We start from the raw sequence: 25,724 nt of genomic DNA, 5'->3' as shown, positions 1-25,724 counted from the left end.
CCCCCGCCCCTGATGAATATTCAGGAGGTCTGAGCCGACCAGGCCACTGTCCGGTCCCGCCCACCCTAGTGAATATTCACTATGCCCGAGACGCCTGGGCCGTGGCGTGGCCCCGCCCTCCCCTGATGAATATTACTCCTCTCGGGTGCAGTCCGCCATTTTGCCCCGCCCCTTAAATGAATATTCAAATAGACCGCCCGCCCGATCCCGGTCCTGCCCCGCCCCTGATAAATATTTGAGTACCCGGTGGCTGCCCGGCCATTGTTTGGCACCTCCCACTTTATGAATATTCAAATATACCACCTCCCCCGGCCCCCCCCGGCCCCCGCCCTCCCTGATGAATATTCACGCCGAGTGCGCCGCGCCCCGCGCCTCACCTCCCCGCCGGGCTCCCGGCTGAGCGCGTTTCCGCCCGCGCTGGGTCGGCGAGGGAAGGGGGAGCTATTCTCCGTGCCCGCCGCCGCCGCTACTCCGGATCCCGGTCCCTCCCCCGCGCCGCCGCCCCGCCCCGCCCCGCGCCGCCGCCCGGGGATCTTTGTCTGGCGGTCTCGCGCGCGCTCGCTGGCTCGCGGCGGCTCCTGGGCGCGGGCCGGGCCTGAGGCGGCGGGCGACGCCCGGGGCCATGGTGTGAGCGCAGCCGCCGCCGCCGCCGCGCACGCTCGCCGCGCTCCGCAGCCGCGGCCGGTGGAGCCCGGACGGCTAGGCCGGGCGGGACCGCGCGAAGATGGCGAACGACTCCCCCGCCAAGAGCCTGGTGGACATCGACCTCTCGGCGCTGCGGGTGAGCGCGGCGGCGGCGGCGGCGGCGGCGGCGGCGGCGGCGGGCGCGGCCCCTTTGTCTGCGGGCGCGGGGGGCGGGCGACGGGCGGGCGGCGCGGGGACCCCGGGGACAGCGGTGGCGGCGGGTCCTCTCCTCCTCTGCCCCCGGCGCGGGCCCTAGCCGTTGACCCCCTCTGCTCCCCGCAGGACCCCGCCGGGATCTTCGAGCTCGTGGAAGTGGTCGGAAATGGCACCTACGGACAAGTATACAAGGTCGGTGTGGGCGCCTCCTTTGTTCCCGTGGCGCGTGGAAACTTAGTGCTGGGGGTCCAGGGGGACTTGGCCGCGCGCGGCCGCCCTCGGACGGGGTCGCCCTGCACCCCTTGCCCCGCACCTCGAGGGGAAGCTCGTCCGGACCTGGTTTCCTGGCGGTGGGACCGAGAGACAGTCCGCTGTTTGTGGGCATGCACTTTTTTTTTTCTTCAGTGAAATTGAAGAGGGCTTTCCCCTCCCTTCCTCCGACAACCTGTGTCTTTTTTTTTTCTTTTTCCTCCAAATCTGGCTGCTGATGCCGTCGGGCCTTGCCCCGATCTTGGGGACATTGTCATCCCGTTTCCTGGCGGGCCTAGTGGTTCTGGTGCGGACTTAGTGATACCTGGGACTGCTTTGCAACTCCGGCCTGCCCTCCTCCCTTCCCCGCATCCGCTGATGGTCACAGATTTGGGGGAGGCAGGGAGGAGTGTTTGGGCAGCAGGAGCAGGAAGAATTACAGTGTGGGGATTATAAAATCGGAATTCCAGGAATAACCTGTTTGACAGCTGTGTAATTGAAACAGAGATGAGGGAGAAGAGGCGAGGATGCCCTGGTTTCACACCCACCCCAGGTTCCCCCCCCCAAGTGCCCCCCCCCCCCCGAATTCTGGAGACCTAGCCTGCGCTGAGGGACACCTGATGTGACCAGCAGTGTTGCTGCTCTCATCGGCACTGTTGTAGAGCTCCTGGAAGGGTTGTAGGTAATGGAGGCACAGGCCCCAAACACTCAAAACAGAATGCTTCTTTCTCCCCGACTTGATTTGTTGCCCTCTGCCAAAGGTTTTCTGTGGGTTATCTGCACAGGGGGAGTTTTCTAGTCGTCAGAGTGGGCACAAGGTTGAGTTAGGGAAAAAAAATGATCTTATGAAGCAGGGCTTTGTGGCTCACCATGAAGAACTGTCATTGTCTCATTAAAAATGGAAGGGAGGGGGTTGGAAGCTGACTGTAGACGTTTTCTTAGGGCGAATGAAGTGTGGATCCTATTGTCTGTTTTCTGCTTTCTGAATAGCGTTTATGTATGGCTTGGACACCTTTCCCAGCTCCGATGGCCCCGAGCGTAGGGCCCCCCCACCCTGGACTGGCCAGCCGGTCTGTGGGGTGCTTGAGTGTGTCTTGAGCGATGATCTTAAGTGAATTAGAATGTGTTTCTTTGGTTAACTGTTGGGGCCCGGTCCAGATTTTTGAATTTGAAAGGGAGCTCTTACTTCAGCCTGCTGGGCTCAACTGAATTTGGAAGGCTTTGGAGGATTTTGGAGGAAGACTTGTTGCAACTACCCAGTTGCTGGTTGGTTACTGGCTCAGAGGTCCTCCCTGGCCTCTGTGTTTGTTTAAACAGCCGGCTGTTTTTTTCTAACCCAGTTTTTCTGGCCAGATCCAAGTGGTGAGTATACTCTTCCCAGGGAGTTAGCCAGAGCCAGAGCTTGTTTTTGACCTGGGTACACAGTAGTTGGATTGTTTATATCTTCCTTGGTCAGCTCCCATGTTTAGGGCCTTGCAGTGTGCCAGCAGGCTTTCTGAAACTCAAAAAGTGAGGAATGAAACCTCAGTGTGGACTGTAACTGGTTTTAAGAGGTGGGTGCTCTTTTAGGGTGACCGTTCCCGCAGGTTCTCAGTGGTTCCCCTCTTTATTTCCTCCTTGGTTCCATCTCCTCATCCCCGACACTGTTCAAGGAGACTTGCTGAGTACTACATTTGGAAAGTTTGGGATACGGGCAGTGACAGTAACTCTGACTACAGAGTTTGTATGTAGAGTTGAGGAGTAATTCTCTAATTATGGAAACCTCAGGATTTAAGAAATGTATGCCCAAGTTGTATACAATGCAGAACAAAAGAGTACTTGAGATTTTTGCTCCCAAGCATTGTCATGGAAAATTTCAAGCCTTCAGGAAGAGTGGATAGCTAGCTGAGTTTTAACTGTTATCTGCCCTGACTACTCAGATCCATCTGGATTCTTCTTCCTCTCCTTTATCTGAAGGGAAACTAGGGGAACCATTTAGCCCATAAGTATTTGGGCCATAAATACTTGTTATCCCAATGTTATTGTCACACCTGGGCGAACCTCAAGGGTCCAGTGTTAACATTTTCCTGATTGCCATCCGTGAAGCTCTAGACCTGACTCTCACCAAAGTTCTTCCATTCTGGACTTGAATCTGCTGCCTTCAGCAGAGAGACAGGAGTTCTGCTTTCCTTTCAGTGTGGGATTTCTAGGACCATTTACTGTTATGCATAGGGATTTATCTGAGTTTCTTGTTGTCTTCTGTGCATCTGGTGGTTTGAGTTTTTGTAATTAATTTATTATTTATAAAGTTTCCTTTTTATTTTTTATCTTTTCTTTCTTTTTTTTTCCTTTTTATCGGTACCGGGGATCGAACTCACGACTGCCTGCTTGCAAGGCAGGCTTATGCCGCTGAGCTAAATCCCCAGCCCCATCTTTTCTTTGTTTTTTCAGATAGTCTCTCTATGTGGTTCGGGCTGGCCTTGAATTCACCGTGTAATCCAGTGTGGCCCAGAACTCAAGCCTCACCCTGAGTGCTGGGTGTTACAGGCACATGCTACCATGCCTGGCTAACATTTTATTTTAGAACATTTTCAGACATGACCCCTATAAGGTGAATAACCTATAGACCTAATTTATTTTAGGGTTGTATTTTCCATTTTAAACTTTTTCCTAGGAACTTTGTTGTTTCTAATGACAGGCTGTATTTAACATGAGTGGGTTATAAAAGTTTCTCAGGGTTGTATGTCCTATGAAAAGGATCTTTTTGGGAATATCTTCTAATTTTTTCATATTACGACAAAAAGTGGTGAATGGTCTGATATAGTTGAATAGTACATAACTTTGTCTTAAAAAAAGGATTTAAAGACAGTATGTTCTTTTTAGACAAATTTATTTCTAACATATTTTGTGAGATATTGGGAAAAGAGAGTCATAAATTAGAGCTTTTCCTAGATCAGAGCTTTAATTTTTTTTTTTTTAATTGTTGGGACTGGGAATGTAGCTAAGTAATTAGCAAGGTACCTGTGTAGCTTGTGCAAGACTCTGAGTCTGATTCTGTGCCCTATCCTTTGTGCCTGTGCACGCAGGCGCGTATGTGTGTGTGTGTGTGTGTGTGTGTGTGTGTGTGTGTGTGTAGGAGTAGGTAGCTGTGCAAGTATGGAGTTCTCTTCACAAGGTTACCTTCAGAATGTCAATTTTTTTCAAGAAGATGTGCCCAGAGTCTTATGTCTGTTTCCTGATGCTACAGGTTGGATGCACATGGGAACTTTCAGTTGTTTTCATCACGAGGAATGATTATAGTGTGGGAAATTAAAACAAGAAATAAGTCATTTGTTTACTCATTATTACTGTCTGTTTGAGACACGGTCTCATTATGTAGTTCAGGCTGCCTTTGAGCTCACTTTGTAGCAATGATCCTCTTGCCTCAGCTCCTGAGTGCTGAGATTACAGATGTGTGCCACCGAACCCGGCTTACTCATTATTTTAGATTTAGTTATTTTAACTATTTTTTGACAATTTTAATGTTTTTTGGGAGTCAGTACTGTTATTTTATTATCTATGAACATGCTGCTCCTGAGAAGGAGAGTTGGGCTTTTAGAGGCCTGTGCAGCCATGTGTGGCGGTTCACACCTTGGATCCAGCACAGGGGGAGGCTGAGGCAGGAGGATCACAAGTTGGAGCCCAGCCTGGGCAATTTAGTAACCTGATGAGACTCAGTCTTCACATAAAAAATAAAAAAAATCTGAGGATGTAGCTCAGTGTGAAAGGTACCGGTGTTCATGCCCTGGTACTGGAAGCAAAAAATAAACAAAAAAGGCTGCATGGGGTCATTGGGTAGTAACAATTTAGAATTCAGCAGGTGAAATGTCTGGAATGAGGCTCAGTCAAAGGAGCGATGGCAGGCTGCGTGGAGGACAGCGCCTCTACCCTTGGAGGAGAGGTGGCAGGGATCTTTTGGAGTTTAGACCAGAGAGTACCTTGGACCCTCTGTGGATGGTATTCTGTGGATGGGAAAGGGAGCCCTAACTGTGTGTACCCCACAGTTTGGTCAGAAAGGCAGAGGGGAGGGTGTGGCAGGAGGGCTGGAAAGGAGTAGGACTGTCAGGGGCACTTTGTGGGGCTGGTGTTTGGGGCCCCAAGAGATTCGAAGGGGAAAGCATCAGAATCTTTGATCCTTTCATAATCAGGCACCCTATCCATTGCCTGGCTGTTAGAAACCACGAATGTGACATTTTAGAGCAGGTGTGTGAGCCTGGAGAGTGGTTCTCTGACTGCTCTGCAGTGACAGGTCTTGTTTTTAGTTTGAGGTGCCGGCGTCCAGAGGTCCAGGCCTGGCATTTTCCTGAGAGGAGGCCGTGGCCCTGCTCAGCCTGGCGGCATGTCCAGGCTTGTTCTGAGACAGGGATTTCCTTCCTGCTGTGGGAGGGGGCAAGCCAGCCTATCCAGCCAGTGTTGGTGTGCAGCTCTCACGGTCATCAGCTCCCTCCAGAGCAGCTCCACAGAAAATCCAGCTACCTTGTTGGTGGGTTTTTCTATTCGTCATGTGGGAATAACAAACATATTCATTGGCTTAGCTGCAGACTTGCATTTGCACCTTTTGTTTATAGTCAGTGCTGAATACATAAGCATTTCTACACAGAAGCACAATCTAAAACTGCTCTTCTGACACTCACGGTGCAGTGCATGCTTCTGTAGGTTGGGTCTGGAGGGGCAGAGACATTTCTGAAATACTATGCCCTACTTTTGAAGTGATGCATTGCTGATTGAGATGCCAAGCTAAAGAATAGTCATCTGGGGAGTTTCATTGCCAGGGAGCTAAAAATACTGAAAAAGAAGGCTACTTCACCTTACAGTTAGCTGCCTGAACACAGGCACTTCATATGTGCTCTTTTGTCTTACTGCTTGTCTTGCTTGGCAAAGTACTTGCCCAACTGGTGTGAGCTGCTGTTGGAGCCAAGAGCTTGTCTGTAGTTGGGGTTTCCGGTATTCTCCGCCTTGCAGCTGTGTCCCTGTGAGGATGCCTGTGCTGCTTCTTAGTATCATTGGCTCGTTGCTTACTCTAGTCATTTAAAACATTGGTGGGCAGCAATGGGATGTTTAAATATCTGCACAGGTTACTGCTTCTCAGACACAGGAAGGGAAAGCATTGAGGTCGAACTGGTAAGAGTAGTTGCCTGGCAGGTTTTCCACCTGGCTTGATTAAAGGCGAATTGTGAACACTGAAGTTAAATATAAAGCCCAGGCTGCTAGACCGTTCTCTGTATCAGAGCCAAGGGTTTACTCCTCAGTAAAAGCGCAAAATCCTGCTGCTAGTTTGGAGTGCATGATAGTTTCTAGGGCTGAAATGATTTTAGGTTACCTCTTTAGCTTTTCAGTCAGTGTTTTCAGAATGTTCCTATCACAGTTGATGGGTACACAGTGGATTGTAGTTCATTATATAGAATGTTTACAAATAGGTACTGATTACAGACAAGTAACTAATTAGGTTACTCGTGATGCTAGTCTGGATTGTGAGGTTTTCAGTATTTAATTTGGGGGCAGTCACTTGATTGTTTAGGTAGAGATTCCCATGTACTTAGCTGACTGAGGACTTGGACACTTTTCTATACTTTGCTCTAATAATATAACACAAGAATAGAATGACAGGTTTGGGTGTGTGGAAGGGTAGATGGGAACAGAACTAAAGGAGGACAGGAGGACACTGTGTTTACTACCAGTGGAAGCAGTGTGGTCTTGTGGTTTATACGGTTCTGTCACTGTTTACCAAACAGAGCATGCTTTTTCTCCAAGGTTTACTCAGTGTTTGCATTTTCTGTGCTCAGAGGTGGGGCCCGTGGAGGTGATCGGCTCTGGGCTCACCTGTGGATTCATCCATGGGTGAGATCACCACCGACCAGCTGTTAGCCAGTGGCGCCTGATGGAAGGGATGGCTCATGGGGCGTGTCCTGGAAGGGCACTGTCTTGCCCCCCGGCTCCTCCTCCTCTTTCTACTTCCTGGCTGCTGTGAGTTGACCAGCTTTGCTCTGTCCTGCCTTTCCACCATGTTCTTTCTTCCTTGGAGCCAGCTGACCATGCATGAACTGAACTCATGGAAACCATGAGTCAAAATATGACGTATAATTGAAAAACAGTGAGTTTAAAACATGTGTTACAGTAAAAGGCACATTGCTATTAATCACCCTTAAAATTCTTCCCCTTGCTTGGCTTGGTGGCGCATGCCTGTCATCCCAGGATTTGGGAAGCCGAGGCAGGAGGACCACCGTGAATTCAAGGCCAGCCTGGGCTACACAGTGAGATCCTGCCTCCCCTCACCCCCACTTCTTTTGTTCCGAGCGTACCTCGTCATTCCTGCCACTGTCTGAAGCAGTTCTGCAAGTCCTGATTCATGTCTTCAGTTGTATCCCTGTTGCTGCCTTGATGCCCTACCTAACATGATTCACAGTGTTTACGTTTCCTGGTCATCTTGACTTGGGAAGAACTGGAAATCTCAGAGTGCCAGGTCTATGAATAAAGCGGACCCTTGTCCTGTGGTTACCAGTCTGCCTTTCCAGCGAATGGCACTCACTGGCATTGTTCACTGTAACCCTGATCTCATCTCATGAAGACACCACAAATGAGAATTTCAGACCCGCTTAAGAAAGTGGTTGACACAGTGAGCTGTGTCTGAAGTGAGGAGGACTGAAGGGGATTCATAGCAATGCTGGGTCTTGTCTTATAATAAATTAAAATCAACAGAAAGTGACTAGTGTGTTCACTAATACCAACTGCTGCATTATTGAAGAAAAACTGATCCTCTGTTAAGTAATAAAGAGCTGTGCCAGGAGATCCATTTTCTGGTAAGAATTTTGTGCAAAAGGCTAGCATGATAAGTTTTAGACTTCACCAGTTTAAAAACTGGGATCTTAGAAAGGATTTCTACAGCTAAATTCCAGAGACAAGGTGGAGTGACGAACTGCGCAGGGTGGTCCTGCCCAGCAGGTCCTGGCTGACATTGCTGTTGCTTGTACTGGACCCATCGTGTTAGACACTGGGTTGAACGAAGAGGCGGTGTCTCTGTCCTGTGGAACTTGGGGAAGTCCACCTGGGGCCTCTCAGCTCCAAGTCCTGTGTGGCCTCCCCTCTGGAACCCTTGGCCAAGCAGGCTGGCACTGCACTTGGGAGCCACACACGCAGAGAGCCCTGAACGTCTGAGGATTCGACGTCATCAGGGCTTTTCTGTATGGTAAAGTATAGCAAAATACCTGAGCAGAAAATTGAGCTAAAGAAGATAGAGACTCCCAGCTTAACATGTTTTCACTATTACAGTCAGAAGACACAGTGTTACCCTGGGTTTGCAGTCAAGGGTTTTTACGCACAGTGCTTAACTCTCACTTCTGAAGCAGACTGGCTGTGTGCTCCTGTGAGTAGGCGGGGTCTTGAGGGGCACTGATCTGGCGGGATGGCTTTGGAGCACAGCTCTTCATCAGCCTGGTGTCCTAGTGTCCTGCAGCATATGGTTCTTCTGCCCAGGATGACAGATTGAGTGAGGACTTCCCAACCAGGGTTCCTGTGTGTCAGCTTTGCCAAATGGCTTTGACCTCAGGGCATTGCCTTGGGCCCAGCCAAAGCAGAATGTGGGCGAATTAGCCGATCAGTCTGAATCATTAAACAAGAAGGCCCTACCTTTACCATAACTTTACAAACCTTCTGTTGTGTGCGAGGCCTGAAAACACTTGTCACAGTTAGGGATGCAAGTGGTTATAATCAGGTGTCACTAAAATATCCTTTTACACCTCACCCTGTCGCCTGAGGTACCATCTTCACTGCTTTTAGCTGCTACTTTTGATGTTGACTGCCATACTTCTGCATGGTGAGCCTCGGTGGCGTTGTCCCAGTTTGCCAGCTTGATAGCTCTGCTGACCTTTTGAGGTAGTGCTTACTGTCGCTGGGTCACTGCAGCACCCCTGCCTCCCCGCTTCAGTGAGTGTCAGGATTTTGGGTTAACAGGATAGTTGTGTGGCATCTACTTAGTGTGTGAGTTAACCAGGGTTCTTTATCTAGTGGTCCCCCTTCCCTCACATCCTTTTGCTTTGGTTTGTTCTCTGTGTACCTGACATTACGTTTCCTCTCAGATGCCTCAAAAGGTAAACCACGTGCCTAGAGAGGTTCAGTCTCTATCAGTAGTTTCTCTTCACCCTAAATGTATCAGATAGCAGATGCTTCAGGTAACCTGTGTAGCCCAAACTGGCCTTGAACTCCTGGTGATCTTCCTGCCTCAGCCTTCCAAGTGCTTAGATTATAGGCATGTGCTACCACACCTGGCTCAGATAACCTTTGAATTCTCACTTCTCAACCCTGGAGGAACCAGAGCTCTGGAGGGCTGAGTGCTCCTGGTCCTGGGTCTTGGATGCCACAGTCTCTTTTTAGTTTCCTACCTCATTTTCCTGAAGCACATCTTCCCATAGCTTTGTAAGGACACATGGGCTGCGGAGGCGTAGTCTTTGCATGGCCCACGTCCCCAGGTCCTCCACTGTGCCCTGTGCCCTCATCTGGAATGGACGTCCTTGAAGCGCCTGATGGGTGGGCCCTTGGGTTTCCCAAGGGTGTGGAGGGATGCGGGGTTGTCACAGACCAGAGGCAGGAAAGGGGTGTAGACTTTCACTGGGTTTCACTGACGTAGCTCTGCACCTCACTTGGCATCATTGTTTCTGAGTAACTGTTTTTCTTGAGGTTCTGTGGGGGACAGTTACCTCACTTTTGGTCCCTTCTCAGGAGGTCCTCAGTAGGGCAGGTTCCTTTCCTCTTTGTGAGTCAGTTACTGGCCCTTCCACTTTTCAGCTGTCAAAACCTGGTAGAAGGGATGTCCTCCACTGGCTCTTCATCTCTATTTTATTTTTCACTTTATAATCATTAAGCATCTCTATGAGAATTAAGTCTCTTGACCTAAGATCAGTTTTCTGTGCTTGACTGGAAGTTGATTCTTTTTTGAGACAGGGTCTTGCTCTGAGTAGTTCAGGCTAGCCTTGAGTCTTGAATTCACTATGTAATCCATGCTTGGCTTGAATTTGCAGCAGTCCTCCTGTCTCAGCCTCCCAAGTGTGACAATTACTGGCTGTGTGTCTTTAGTTTTTTAATTTATAGTTTTGCTCAGGTTTTTTTCTTTTCATCCAAAATAACGTCAAATGCAGATGGGGCCAGCAGTGCCTTGCAAACATCAAATCTGGGAGAGCAGTGGAGGAGAGGAGGAGGGAGTGGAGGTGAGATAGAAAGCGGTGATGTACCGTGTGTAGCCTGCTGTTTTTTTGCTGTTGTAAAGTCTTCAGGAGATGAAAGAAAATTTGTAATGACACTTTAGTGAGATTTTAAGAAGTATTCAGATCAGGCTTCCACTTTGGTGACTTTCGGTAAATTTGCTGAGGAGTTGGAAGCACTGCCACCAAGCAGCTGGGCCAGCCCAGTGCAACCCTTGTACCCAGCCCTACACACCCGCCCGCCCTGGAGCCCCAGAGATTGGAACTGTTCTGTGTGTGGCACTTGGCCTGTCCTGAGTGTAGCATCTGTTTAAGTGGAATCTGAACTGTGTGGTTCCTGGTGTGGGAGCATGGCACATGTTTTAGAGGCTCATCGATGCAGCATCTCTGTGGTCTTCCCGTGGGTGATGTCCATGCCACACCCGGCCGGGTTGCTTTCGGTGGCTGTTGTGCATAGCCGCATTTGGAAGGTCTATGACACTGTCTGCAGACACGCTTGCTGGAATTGTGTCGTAAGCATTGACGGGAGGCCAGGAAGTGGCCCAACCTTCCTGCTGCCCAGCACTGTGAGCGGACACCTGGTTCTGCGACCCTGCATGACAGTCGGCTGGGAGCAGGAGAGTTGTGACCAGTGCTTCAGTCATTTCCCTCCACGTAGCTCCATGTCACCAGCCAGATATCACGGTATCAGGAGCTGGAACTGGGCCAGACTAGGTTTTTCTTCACTCCAGGGTTTGGGGGTCCCTTTGTGTAATAGCCATGTGCCGTGGGATGCTAAAGACTAGTTTTCTTTTCTCCCAGGTCGAAACTATTGAGTCATTGGGTTTTAGAAGAGAAACAGAATCTGTTACCTTTGGTGGGAAGGATGCACCTCGGGTTGAGTGGTTTGCTATGAAGAAGTATGGCCGTTTTTATTTGCTTCAAGTGCACCTTGAAGATACTTTTTTAGCTTTTATTCTGATGTTCATTTTATGATACTTTTATTTGGGCTTTTTCAGTGCTTACATCAGCCTATTTAAATTTAAGAATTGTGTGCTTTTTGAACATCCTTGAACCTGAGCCCTGCTTACCAGTGAGAGAATACTGCTGTGCGCTCCGGTTTTCTGAGACTGTGTCACTGCCGTGTGTTTGATGATAACCTGCTCTTGAGAGCTCGGCTGTGACCAAGTGGAATCCAAGTCAAGGCTGCTGTGCCTCAGGGGCTGCCTTGGGGTCCAGCTTAGATGCTGAGAGCTGGCTGGGGTCGAGGGTGTTCTCCAGGCAGTGCCAGCCTGTGGGGTGAATTCACTCTCACCAAGGTGAGACTCAGATTCTAGCCCTTTCCAGGCTGTGCTCAACGTATTAGTGTGTCCCAGCTCTTGGGGGTCTTTGGGTGGGTTTTCTCATCAGAACCCGCTTTTGTCCTCACTGAACCTGGGGCCTTGGGCATGCCAGGCAAGGACGCCCACACCCCAGCCCGCGGCTCCTTTCCTGTTACTCCCACCCCTGGTTCTCAGAAAAGAACTGGGAATTCTGTGCTCTTTGTCAGTGACTTGCGTGCTTAGTAGCTGTTCTTTGGCTCCCTGCTGTAGACACTTTGAGCCTGTTCTGCCCGGCAGGATTCCCCTCTGTCACTGCTGAGTGTTTACTATATGTATCCTGTGTGCCAGGCATCACGCAAAGCTGGCTCCTGGGTGACGATGAACAAGAAGGGTCACCTTATGCCCTTGTGTAGCATCTAGCTCCATGTGTAGGGCAGAAAGGAGCAAGAGGTTTGAGAGGCTGATGTCGTAGGTGGGGAAGCCAAGGGACTGAGGATGGTTGACAGGATAGCTAAGCTTATCTGAATCTGAGAGGGGGGCAGTAAGGAGGTGGGCACAGACGGCTGGGTTGGGAGGAGAGTAAACAGGGCAGCCTACCACTTGTCTTCTTGGTTAACAGCAGACAGGAGAGGAGGGTAAAAGACAGGAAGGGTGTGCTCCACTGGCAATGGTAATTAGCTGTCTCTGTCCTGCTCCCCTGGAGCCAGCCAGGCCCTGGGCCTCTGGCCTCCGCTGTTGTTCCTTTTCTGTGCTGTTTCAGATTTCCTGCACCAGGAGCCTCCAGTGAGACCCTGAGCAGTGCCACCAGCAGCAGAGCCTCTTTCGAGGAGTGCCTGGAGTGACAGCCCAGGTGGTGCTGGGTGGTTGGTAGGCCTTGCTTCTGCACAGCGCACACTAATCTAACGGAGGGCCTGTTTTGTTCAGTCCCGGTCTCCCAGCTCATCTTAATGAGGGGAGGGTGCTGTTAAGGAGTGTCAGCTGGTTGCTTTGCCAGTTGTGTAGATGTAGGAGCGTACCTACACCACACGGCTGCGACGTTACTGGGCAGCAGAGCTGGTAGCTGCCACACACACTGCTCCCTGTCGATTAAGGCCACCGTGCAGTACAGGCCTCCTTTTGCTTTTCTTATTTTTGGGAATCGAACTCACAACCTAAAATCACTTTTTCTGAGCTTGCTAAGTCAAATGGCTTTGTGAACTTTTTTAAAAATAAAAATTATATAGACTAATATTTTTTAAAATTTTAAAACAAAAAAATACAGAATTTCAACAAATTAATAGATTAATGATGATTAATGTATCACATATTGTTATCTTAAAAGTACTCATTACAAGATATAGGCATGAGAAAAGCATCAATCAGTGTAAGCACAAACTGCTCTTTTTGATGAACTAACAGGTTAATAGTATAATTACCTATCTCGTGTGTATATACATATACCATCTTTTCTCCGTTTTCTCCTTTCCCCCATCCCAAGTTGTTCTTTTCTTTTGAGCAGTTTCTTCCCTTCTCACTTTCACAATAGCTGTTATACATTTTGGACCCTATTTACTCTTTCAGAAGAATTTGCATTTCTTTTTTACACTGGGAGACAATATGATATTATGCATGTGAGTCTGATTTATTTCACTTCCGAGTATGGTTGCATCCATTTACTTATAGCCTTGAGCTTATCCATCTTTATAGCTGAGTAAAACTCCATTGTATAAAAATATCGTATCTTCTTTATTCATTCCATGGTTGATGGGCATTTGAATTTGTTCCCAATATTTAGCTATTACACATTGTGCTGTTATAAACATGGGTGCACATGTATTGCTGTGGCATGATGTTTTCAATTTTTCTGGAAAAATACCCAGAAGAGGAGTAGCTGAATTGAATAGGACCTGCAATCCTAGTTTTTGAGGAATCTCAACAGTTGGTTGTACCATTCTGTGCTCCCACCAACAGTGGAGAAGGGTTCCTTTTTTCCCCACAGCCTCTCCAGCATTTGTTATTGCTTGATTTCTTGATGACAGCCATTCTTTCTGGAGTGAGATGGAATCTCAGTGTTGTTTTAATTTGCATTTCTTGAATGACCAGTGATGTTGAACATTTTTTCATATATTTGTATTTTTTGATCTGAGAAGTGCATATTCATCTCAGATGCCCAGTTTTGGATTGGGTCTTTAAATTTGGGGGCCCCATTTTTTTCTTTATATGTTCTAGATAGAAGTCTTTTGTCTGAGAGACAGTTGCCTAAAGTTTTTTCCCACTCCATGAGTTTAGATTGATAAATTTTTAACCTTTTTCTAATTTTACTGGAAAAATGGAAGTTTTTTAGTGTTCCTAGTCTTTACAGTGTTAGTTTATTTTTATTTTATTTTGCTTAAGCAGGGCTTTGTCAGTTGTCAACTCCTAACATTGAGCTAGATACTAGTTTGCCACATAATTATCTGAAAGTACATTCCTATTATATGAAAAATAGCAATTTAGTGCTAAATTTTACATAGTTTTTTCCCTTTATTTATTTATTTAATGTTTTGTGAGAATTTGTTCTCATTGATAATCTTGTCCCTTTTTGTGTCTTTGGTCATGAGTTTTTCCCTATGATTCCATTTTATCTCCTTTGTGGTTTTCTTTCTGTTTTTGTCTCCTTTGTTGGATTACTAGCTATACTGTACTGTACAGGTCCTCTTAGGGCTTACAGCACACGTCTTTATGATCTATTTTCAAATGAGAGATCCTTAAAGTAGAAGAGGCCTCAATAGTTGCTAGTAAGTAAGAGAAACTGGCAAATGTGCCCTTGTGATCGCCACATGTGGCTCTGGACATTTCTTGTGTAGGTGTTACTTCTCTTGATATCGTTTCCTTTCTGTCTAAACAGCTTTAGCACTTTGCAGTGTGCAACCCTGGAGGTGAATCCTTCTAGCTTTTGTGTATCTGGAAACTTGATTGTTGAAAGCTGTTTTGGTTGAGTTTCAGAGTTGGTCCATTGTCTTCCACTTGCTTTGCTGTAACTGAGAAGTGTTAGGTAACCCTTACTGCTCTTGAGTCTTCGTGCATGGCATTTTTTTCTGGCTGCTTTTGAGACTTTCTTGACTCTTGGTTTTGAGCAATTTGATGATGCTGTGCCTTGTGCTCACCCATCCTGCTTTTCACCTTCAGTTTCTGAGCTTCTTAGACTGGAATTCACCAGTGCCATCAGATTTTCCTCCGACTTGTCTGCTCCCTCCCTGGCCTTAGGGACAGTCCATGAAATCAGGCCCTTTGCAGTTGGCTTTATTTGCAGATTCTTGTAAGGCTTCAGTTTGGGTCGGTTCTCTTGCTCAGGCTTCCAGTTCACTTACTTTCATCTTCAGTTGTTGTCTTTGCCAGTAATCCCATTTAGTATACTTTTCATTTCAGACATTGCATTTTTTTCTTTAGAAGTTTGATCTGGCTTCTTTGTATGTTTCCTCAGGTTTTAAATTGTCTCTAGTTTTCTGAACATATGGGATATAGTTATAATGGGCATTGAGTGTCCTTGTCTGTACCTCTATCAATTTCGTGCTGATTTTAGTTGATGGTGGTTCTCTACCTTGTAGCAAGTACCAGACATAAATTCCTGTCTGCTGCTGGGTATTTTTGTATTCCTGTGAGTGTCCCTGAGCTGTGTTTTGGGGTGTTAAGTCACACAGAAACTGCTGGACTTACTTAGGGTTCATTTATGGGTTCCAGTGACACAGGTCTGGAGCGGTGGCCAGTCCTGCACTGGTCACTCCCTCTGCTGCAGCAGGAGCTTCCTGCATACTCAGCTTGTCATGGCTTGTGACTTAAGCAGTCAGGCTGGTGGGAACAGTGCTATTCCCATCCCTTTGTTCCCTCCAGTTTTTCCGAATATGTGTGTTTTCTTTGATCTTTACATGCATGTGCTCTCTAGCACAGGGCTCCGCCGCAGAGATCTTGAGCTCTGTCTCCTGTGTGCTCCTTGTCTGAATTCTCACTCTTAGCTCTTACTGTGGCCTCCTCCCTCTGCGCTCTGCCTTCTCACCAAAAGCATGTGCTGGGCTCTGGCTCCCTTTCCTCTTCCTGTGCTCTGGCCTGAGGAGGCTGTCAAGGCAGGTGAGCCTGGGGGTTCAGTGTCAGGGCCCCCCACCTTTGCCGCAGTCTCCTCCCACCTTTCTTTCATGTGTACTGTGTTCTGGTTTCAAGTGGAAAGGTGAATCCAGTGCCCTTTCCATTCTGTCCCTTGAGTCACCACTTGCCAGCAACAGCCCACGCTGGGAAAGTGGCCCTGCCTCTTTTTAAATGTAGAATCAAATGTGGAACAGCACCCTGAGCTTTCAGAGGAGCCATGGAAGACGGAGAAAACCATTTGTGACGATGTAATTCATGCATACTCTTCTTCACACAAAGCATACAGTGCAGTGGCCAATAGACGTGAGTGTTCCCACCGTGAATTTCACAGCACCGTCACCATTCCGCAGGTGACCCCAGCACCTAACTCTCCGGTGACTGACTCAGCTCCTTCCCAGTCTCGGCCCAAGCTGCGCTGCCCTTTGTGGTTTTCATATTTACGTGTTGTGGGCATTTCCTATAAAGGGCATCAAACCCGGTGCTTTGTGGCAACCCATGGGGCCGGAACCCAGGGCCTTCCCCACTTTCACTTTGCCGAGTTGCTCAGGCTGTGCTTGAACTCTATCCTCCTGCCTCAGCCTCCCAGCATGCTGGGATTGTAGGCGTGCACCCCCACCCTGCCCCGCAGTGGCTGGCTTCTTTCATTTGGTGTAACCTTTTCAAGGTCACACATATCAGCGTGGATTGGTGCTTTATTTCTCTTTACTACAGAATAATATTCCAGTTTGTATCTACCTTGATATGTTGACTCATTAGTCCAGGGTCACTTGAGTTGTTTCCATCGTTAGGCAGTAGGAATAATGCAGTGTGAACATGCATGTGAGTTTCTGTGTGGATCACGGGACTGCTGGGTCCTGGGGCACCTCCGTTTAATGTCTTAAAGAACTGTCAGACCGCGTTCCACAGTGGCCGAACCACTCACAGGCCTCTGGCAGTGTGTGACACTCTCAGCTGCTTCACATCCCTGTCAGTATTTATAATTCTGTCGTTTTCCTTCCAGTCTATTAGTAGATGTGAAACATTACTTTCTTGTAGTTTTCTCTTTTTTTAATTTATGTTTCCCTGAGACCAGTGGTGTTGACCATCTTGTCATTTGCTTGTTGGCCTTTCAAATGTCTTTTGAACTTTTTTCTAATCCTTTATTCATTGTTTCAGCTTTAAGTTGAAAGAGTTCATAGGAGGCTGGGGATTTAGCTGAGCGGCATAAGCGCCTGCCTTGCAAGCAGGCAGTTGTGAGTTCGATCCCTGGTACCGATAAAAAGGAAAAAGACAAAAAAAAAAAGAAAGAGTTCATGTGTTCAGGATGAAAGCTCTTGGCAGTGTATGATCTGCAGAAATTTTCTCCCATTCTCACCACTGCTGTTTTGTTTTCTTGGTGGCGGATTTTAAAGAACAGAAGTTTTTGTTTTGTTGAAGTCGTTTCTCTCTCTCCTGCTTGTACTTTTGGGTTATATCTAGGAAACTGTAGGTTTTATAGTTTTAGCTTTTCACATTTAGTTCTTTAACCCACTTTTAATTAATTTGGGGCTGCTGTGAACCAGCAGTACAACTGCACCTCTTTGCACCTCTTTGCATCTGGATACCCAGCGGTCTCAGCATCATTTACTGAAAAGACTGTTCCTGTAAATTTTCTTTAGCATGGTTGTCAAAAATCAGTTGAACGTAAATGTGACCCTTCCCACCCCCTTTTAGATTTCTGGGCTCTTTAATTCCATTCCATTGATCCCTGTGTCTCACCTGTTTCAGTGTCACAGGGCTTTTGTAGTAATTTTTAAAATTAGGAACCGAGCTATTTGACTTTGTCCTACAAAAGAGCCTGTTGATGTTTTTGAACTTTTCACTAATGGATGGCCTTAATGCGTACAAGTTTTGTTTTTTTGTAGTTACCATAAATTTTACAAGTGGATGCTTTCTTTTCTCCAGTTAGAGTCTTCACTGTTGGATAAGTGTCTGTTCAATGCCTGCGTATGTCATACATTCAGTAGACCCTGTGAATTTGTAAAGAAGCATCTAGAGATGTCCTCACATCCTCTTCTGGCAAATGAGTCAGGAATTACTTAATAATGTAAATGATGCTCTCAGAACCTTAGTGTCCAAATAAATAAAGAACTATCTAGTAAAGATGAAGAAAAAAGTCTAAAGAATAGAAATAGAGACTGAGATATCTATATGCAAAATTGTTTAAATTACTTTATGACTTCATCCAAAAATTGCACTGTTAAAAATGTCTGCAGAATCTGTACAAATTATGCAACTAGAAAACATACCTACTGCTATCACAAAAGTATACAGTGAGGTTTAAAAAGATGAAAGATGCTGGCCTCGGAATATTAAAAAATAGTTCTTCTTAAATGTCAAGAGCTAGTTAATAAAAAATTTCCGTTAAACCAAAATCTTTATTTCCCTTGCAGTATTTTATCTAAGAGGAAAAACATGACTTGCTGTTTTGTAATGTGCTAGTTTGACAGTGATAAATGAAAAAGTTCCCTGTCTTCCACAAGTTATCTTCCCAGGTACAGTGCCCCCAGGTGCCACAGCACTGAGACACGCCGGCCAGGGGACAGAGTGCGGGGCTTAGAGTTCCATTCCTAGAGCCTCATTGGGCAAGGCGGTTAAACCGCAAGCCCTGCCCGGAGTGGGTGTCAGGGTGTAGTGATATTCCAAGGCACGTTGGGTATCTGTGGTGCTATAGCTAAATGCCAAGACTTTTCAGATTCAGGCTTTGCAGTTATTGATCTTACACTCACAAAATGCAGTTTTCTTTCTCTTGTTCAACTGCCAATCTATAAATACTAGCCGAAGAGGAACTACCCAGAAGAGAGATTTCATTCAGCAACAGGTTGAGACCCAGCTGCAGTGAAGGAAGTCTGTGCTGAAATACATTTCCTTTGTTTGTGAAGAAAGCTGTGTTGAGAAATGAACTGGAGCTGTGAGAAGCTGTGCCACCTCTGTGTGATGGGTGTGTACTTGAGAAACCCAGTTGTCCCACATTGCAAGTGGGCCTTTGAAGTAACAGGAAAACATTCACCTGCCACAGAGTGTGAGAAGTGTATTCGACAACCACATTATGTAACCATCATAAAAATGCTGTCTTCCCCTACCCAAAACTGGCCGGAAGTGACCTTCCTCTGCAGTTAAAACATTGGTATCGGTCAGCTGGAAGTTAAAAATGAGTCTGAGTTGTTCTGCAGAATTTCTTTAAAGCTACTCTGGTGATTGTTTCCATGTAAACTCACTCACTCTTAGGGCTAAGAGACGGCTCACGGTGCTCAGTCCGTACTCTGCAGGATGGGTCTGAGGTTGTTCTACAGCTGGGGCGCTCTTCCTGAGTCAGGAGCTCCTCACTGGACCTGGGTCTAAAATCCTCCTGCCCCATTAAAAGACCAGTTCAGAAATTCCACCCGCATTTCTTCAGTGATTCCCTCCGTGGGATTTTGCTTCTTTCTGTGCAGAGGCTGTGGTGGAGATTTGAGGCCTGTAAGAGCAGATGGCACATGAACGCCACACCTGTGTCATTCTGTGTGGGCTGCTGTGGCCAAGTGTCTCACATTCTCAGGCCTGGAGGCCCAGCGTGGGGTGGCAGAAGGCCTGGCTTTTCCTGAGTGTGGGAAGTGCACCTGACAGCCACCTTAGGTGACCGTCCTAGGAATGCTGCCTTCCCCTACCAAAGAGCAGCTGGAAATGACTTTCCTTGGCTCTCTAGGGCCTTACACTGTGCCTTTTCCTCCTTGTGGGCCTCCCCGGTGTCTGTCCTATGCGATAACCAGTGAGGGTGGACTAGACCCTCATGTCACTTGGTCACCTTCCTGCGGGCGGCCCTGAGGTGAGCCAGGGTTAGGGCTTCTACAGAGAATGTTCCAAGGGAACTCAGCTCTGCCCATCAGGGAGCGAACTGTTTTTATCTTACTGCAGGTCAGACATGGAAAATATGCTTGGGAGTACAATGACTTTGGAACATTTGTTTTTTAAAAAAGAAAATGTATGCAGGGTCTTACGAAGCATATTCATTCAACACAAAAACAGTAGCATTAGTATAAGTGCTGGAGATAGAGAAGTGGTTAAAAAGAAAAGCCTCCACATTTTCATGGGGTTGAAGAGGACAGAATAAGGCAGCGGCCGGGTTCCCTGCGGGTTCAGTCTCACCCTGTGGACAGCACCCTGCCTCCTCCTTTAGCACGCGGACCTCGGCTCAAGATCACTTTCGCTGTGATTCTGGGAGTCGGCAGTAGGTTGAGGCCACACCTAGCACATCGGTTCTGCAGGTCTCTCTGGGGTTCCCCCAGCTGGCTGGTGTCACCTGGCAGCGAGCGAGAGGCTGTATGGCACAACATAGGTTGGCAGGCTTTGAGCAGCATGGCCCTTCCCATGTCACATCTCACTTTTCTCTTTTTCTCTCCCTCTTTCGTTCGTTATTAAGCAGTGTTAAAAAGGTTTTGGATGCTGTCGGGATGGAGGAGAGATGCAGCGCTAGCTTTTGAATTGGCTTCATTTCACGGAAGTTCACATCACAGCGGATCACCTGCTCTGTTTCAGCCAGGCCTCAGGCACTTTCTCCCATTCGCTGGGTCAGGGAGTAACAGCACAGTGGCACAAATGCCGCAGACTTTGGTGTTAGGCCCGATGCCTCACGCCAGCCCTGCTTCTCCAGTGGTTGGGATGTGAGCATAGGGCAGGGCAGAGGAAGTTTTGCACACTCGTCTTACCTTCATAGCTATGGGTGGGCTACACAGGGCTTCTGCTGCCTGTGCCAGAAGTGACATGTTCGGGTGAGTTTCAGTTCCCAGCATGAAATGAATAGGTGGTGAGATTGAGGTTCAAGTTCCCAGGTTAAAGGTGTCATAGCAAACTCCTAATTTTTTCACGTGTTAGAAAGAACAAACTCTGCCTGAATTACCCAGTTATTTTTGAAACTCAGGCTTCTCTCATAGAGGAGAGTTGCATGGTCAGCAGTTCTCTGCAGGTGACTTTTTCCCTGGATCAGTTAGGAGAATGTGTTCTTCACACGCTGCCCGCAGTGCGCCTGCCAACAAGCACGATTTTAGTGAGTTTAGAAAGGAGTCAAGAAGCCGAAGCTTGGGAACAGACTCAGCGGCCTTTGATAATGTGACTAGATCAATTAGTGGAGTTGGGTGAAGTCTCAGGAGAACTGAAAGAAGTGGTGATGCTGGAGGCCAGAGGCTGATTTGTGGGTGTTTGGAGTCAGCATGCTTTGTTTGAATTAGTGAAAAGGGGAGTTGGTCCTTCACAGTGTGTTTTTAAAAAAGCTACCTGGAACCCTGACACACAACTTTTGCAAACATTTCCTTACTTTTATCCTCATTTTCTGTATCTATCTACAGAGGCTTGTGAATTGCCTAAAGTCTTAGCTAATAAGCAAGTAGAGTAAGCGTGTAATATGCCAACCCAGTCTTGATTTTTAAGTTTTGCACCTAACCCAGGATACGACAGGTCCAGTGGCTAGGCTGAGAGGAAGCAGGAAAGCTCAGGTTGACAGCAGAAAAAGGGAAGAGGAGCAGGCTGGAGCCAGGTGGCTCAGAGGGCCAAGGCAGCAGTGAGAGGGAAACTGGTGGCCAAGGCGAATGGAGTCTTTTTTTTTTTTCTCTAATTTTCTGTGCTTGCTTCAAAGCTTCTCAAACTTTTGTGTGCCCTTGAATTGGCTGTGGATTGTGCTTCAGCAGCCCTGAAGCCCTGCATGTATGACCTGAGTCCAGAGTGACATGCGTGTCCTTGCATGCATTGAATGTAGGACAGAGTGGAGTCACAGCAGCAGCATCAGTAGCCAGCAGCCAGCCTAGGATGTTTCCTTCCTTGAACATTGCTGTTAGAGCAGCTTTTTTGGACCCAGTTGCGTCTTATCTGTACATCTGTATACATCGGCAAATTCGTGAGTAGATTGTAGCTTCCAGCTGGGCTTCAAGTCTTTCTGGGAATCAGTTTCCGAGGTTTCGCTGCCCCCAAGCTGAGGCCGATGGGGGAAAGCTGCTCAACCCATAGTGACTGGAGAATGGAGCGGGAGTGCTAATGGGAAGGTGGAGGCCGAAAACACCCTGCAGGTCCCCACCCCCGTGTGACCTGCTTCCTGGTCCTGGGGTAGCCTGGGCTAACGGCACTGTGGCCAGTAGCTCACCAGGCTCACAGCCTGTCCTCGAGCCCACAGATGGGGAGAAGCCCTCCCGCTGACCTGCTTGTGACAGTGAAGTGGTGCCTCCTCCTTGGCACTGGTTTGGCAGTTGGTGAGGTGACCTCATCATGATCTGACAGTGTTTCTCACTGCATTTCAGGTTGTAGTATAATCCTGACATAAAGTAAGCGAAGGGACAGAAGGCAGCTCTCTGGGTAAGGTGGGTGGAAGCGCAGGTCAGGGCCTGGCAGGGTCCAGGGGAAAGCAATGAGGTCAGGGTGGGGAGGTGACCTGCAGACCTGTACCACTGTACCCTGACAGCTGTGTTTGAGACAGGAGAGGGGAAAACAGGTGGGCACAAATGTGTTTGAGTGGGTAGCTAGGGAAGGACTTAGCAGTCCTTTTTGATTTTTAACTGTGTGGCCTCTTTCACATCTAGGAAGACAAGCTGTTAAAACATCCTTGTTGAAATAAAAGATTCAAAGCCAGATTTTGAGAGTACAGGAGTTCTCAAAAGGAGAGCCATGGGTAGGAGGGGAGGCTGGTCAGGAGTCAGTCTTGGCGCTGGTCTGGACGATGAAGTTAAAGCCAGTGGTTTTATATTGAAGTGCTGGAGCCGTGAAATGATAGTTCCTTCCTTTTGGGGAGCTTTGTCCACCCCTTCAGTTCTGCCTAGGAAGCTCCTCAGGCCCAGCGGTGGCTGGGACTGAGCTGCTGGAGATGGCTGCAGCTGTGCTGCAGACAGCAAGCAGACTCGCAGTGCGGGCTTTGTCTTGTTCCTCTCTGCAAATGCATTTCTACCAGTGAGTGTTGTGTGCAGGTGCTGTGATGAGCACCTGTTCTTCCTTTTAGCGTCCTTTCAGTTTTCAGATTGTGCATTCTGAAAATGCAGATATTCAAGTTATATGATCTTTCGTTAGTTTCCTCGGTCAGAGAATGATTACTAGATTTAATTGTAGGCCTTAATTTAGCGTGAAGAAAAGTTGAAGTACTGGTCAACTTGGGGCAGAGTTCCTACCAGATTTTGTAGTTTGTTCCTTCAGACTAATCTTTAGAAAACAGTATTAAAAAATGCTTCTTTTTCCTGTGAGTCACATTAATTAGAAACACATTTTATAATTTGATCTTTCAAAACCCAAAATTCTGGCTCAGTCCATTTAGCACTGCCCATAGGGCTTTCTCTGGCCTGTGCCGATCAGCTAACGTCAGCTAAAGGTACAGAATTAGCATTCCTGGTTTACTGATAGGCCTTAGAAAGTTAATTTCCACTAAGGTTAAAAAAAAGAAAGGATACAAATTACATAGGCACTAGAAACTGCTGGCACTTCTGGGGAGACCGTGGGTCATCCCCAAGGCAGCCTTGCGAATTCAAAATCCACTTCAGAGTGGTTGGGGGAGGCCAGTGTTTCCCTCTGGGCTTGTGTGAAAAACGTTTCCAGAGTGGAGATGACCCTTTGTGAATTAAGCTTGGTTAGAGGTTTGCTGGCTGCAAAATCTCTTGTTTCTGTAAATATCTTCTGACCCTCTAGCTCAGAGGAGGTGGTAAGTGATGCTGAAATCAAGAATCATCATAAAGCAAGGTTGCATTTCTTGGTGCTTTCCAAGCTAATGTAGCTGTTGAGAGTAGACTTTACCCCATTATAACCAACCAGCCTGCCAACCCTGGTCAAAGCCAGAGAGTTACCTACGTTCAGCCCCTGGCAGCCTCTTGGGTTAGTTGTGTTCCCTCACTTCTGCTGCACCAGGTGAGCAGAGTTCCTGCTGAACATGGTTTACAACCATGTGTGGGGGTATGGGGGTGGGTGGGTGATGGAAAATCTAAAGGAAAAGCCGCCGATGGAGGGTCTGTGCTCCAGGGTACCTTGAGTCATCTTGGGGAGCTTTCCAGCTTCACCTGGAAGCAGCATGGTTCTGACCTTGCACATTGCAGTCCTTGCTTGAAGAGTAGAACACAACAAGCCTGTATGACAGGAGTCAGCTTGATTGCTCTGGACACTGCCTGGGCACTGGCTGTTCCGAGCACTTGGACCGGTCTGTACGTCCCCGCTTCTGAGCTATTGGTTTGGCTGGCACCTGCCAGCAGCCAGATTTGGTCTGCATCTCTGATGGTTATTGAATTTGGAAAGTTGTTGGAACCATTTCCTCTCTTGACTGTTCTGTTGTTTCTTTTATAATCATTTATAATAACACAATTTTGCAAAAGATTCATGGTGGAAATTTTGCTTGTTGGTTTTCAGAGTGAGAGACAGACAGAGAGAGAGGAAAGGGTAGGCCTGCTCTGTCTGCCTGCTTATCCCTGGGATGAAAAGGTGTGCGTTATCACTGATTTTCTGACTGCAACTATTTTCAGCTAGGCCTATGTTGGAGATTGTTCTTCCAAAAGTGTATTGTTAACTTTGATAGTTTCTAAAGACTTTGTCTCAGAGGGGAATTTTCATATGCAGCTTTACTTGAGGACTTTTCCTAGGTAGAAGAAGAGGCTGCTGAGTCTGAGGACTGAAGGGGTTACAGAATTGACTTGTAATCCATGTTTTCGTGTCCCTGAGAATCACATGTAATTAATGAGTTGATATTGCATTCATCAAAAATTGACACCCATAATAGGGGGCTTCCTTTTTGTATTTAATGCAAACATTTGTATAAACTAAGCCATGTTTTCTAGTGCGTATTTGTAAGGTGGTAAGTACAGGAGAGTTGCTGAGGATGTTCAGTTGTACAGCTTAGGAAGATAGGCTGTCTTTTGCTTTAGGCATAACCTCTGGAGAACTGTCCCAGTCCAGCTGGAGGGAGCCTGTCCTGTGTTGCCCGTGTGCCTCGCATGAGTGCTTGGCCAATGCCCAGGCTTGCTGTTGGGAAGGAGGAGGAAAGCTGGAGAGTTCACCTAAAGAACTTAGAAATTACCTTGTGAAGGTGGAAAGCACGGCTCGCTTCAACTCTTTTTATTGCTGATTTTGTTTCGTTCTCTCAACTTTGAGAGAGACTGAGAGGAAGCCAAGGACTGGCTTGATGGGGGTCAGTGAGTTATAGATCCAGGATTGGAGAAGGTGCCCCTGGGATTAAGCTGGCTTGACTTCCAGCCAGGATCAGGAAAGCCTCCCCTAGTGTCTCTGGCCAGTCCTTTGTCCTGTCCTCTGCGTATCCCTAGGGACAGCGGTGTGGAGGGTGCGTGACTCCAGCCAGCGGTGTTCACGGAAATCTCCTGCCTTTAGCCTTGGCCTCAGTGAGTGGTGACTGGCCTTGCTGTGTCCCCTGCAGACCTCCAGTGCTAGCCTGAGCACCATCCGTTCATTCTAATGCTTCCCACGTCTCCTGGTGCTGGACAAGGCACGTTCTGCGTGCTTTGGTCTGGTGATGACTTTTTCAACCAGGAGCTCGGTAGTATCCCCAGGACCCTGCAGGCTGTCCAGTTTCTTGTCAAACTCTATACCCCGCAGCGGTCTGAGCAGACAGGTAGGAGGCAGCCATGTGGCAAGTGTGGGAAGAGCACAGAGGCTCACCTTGAGCTGATCTTGACATCTCTTTGGGCCTCAGTTTCCTTCTCTGCAAAAGGAGCGGGTGACCCACTGTGGGCTCATTGTCTTTCACGTGTGGAGTGCTTTCAGAAGGCAATGATTTTGAAACCCCTAGTGCAAGGGTTCATTAGAAAGGGATGAAGATTTATGGAGTACCTGGTTCCCCCAACAGGCTCACCCCGGATGAAGTTTCAGGTCTTCACCAGTTGATAGATTTGCTATTTCTGCACATCTTCTGCAGCCAGAAGAGTTTGTCTTTGGAGCAAATGAAACAGCTTTGGAACTAGGACTTAAGGAATAGCACTTTCCCACCTGTGAGGGGTTTGGCTGGTGAGATTAGGGAGCAAACCAATGCTAGTATTCTAACTGTCTGGAAGAGGCCAGGAGACCGGTG

General features: G+C 47.6%; 1 protein-coding gene across 33 annotated transcripts in view; it reads left to right on the top strand.

Annotated features, from left to right (window-relative positions):
- Nucleotides 1-401: 401 nt before the first annotated feature.
- The window catches only part of Map4k4 (mitogen-activated protein kinase kinase kinase kinase 4), a 126,648-nt gene continuing 101,325 nt past the window's right edge, over nucleotides 402-25,724 (top strand). For 16 of the 33 annotated variants that reach the window (XM_063229795.1, XM_063229805.1, XM_063229793.1 and 13 more), the window contains exons 1-2: nucleotides 403-781; nucleotides 967-1,032. In XM_063229795.1, the coding sequence (XP_063085865.1) occupies nucleotides 725-781; nucleotides 967-1,032 (123 nt within the window). In that variant the 5' untranslated portion in view covers nucleotides 403-724. Of the gene's footprint in view, nucleotides 782-966; nucleotides 1,033-25,724 lie in introns of all 33 variants that reach the window. The other 17 variants (XM_063229823.1, XM_063229821.1, XM_063229804.1 and 14 more) reach the window with 3 other exon arrangements.

This window comes from Cavia porcellus, unplaced genomic scaffold (genome assembly GCF_034190915.1).
Source record: "Cavia porcellus strain 051 isolate PalLab524CR breed Dunkin Hartley unplaced genomic scaffold, mCavPor4.1 scaffold_18, whole genome shotgun sequence".
Lineage (NCBI taxonomy): Eukaryota > Metazoa > Chordata > Mammalia > Rodentia > Caviidae > Cavia > Cavia porcellus.
The sequence above is the reverse complement of the archived record's forward strand: the minus strand, read 5'-3'. Positions and strand labels throughout refer to the sequence as shown.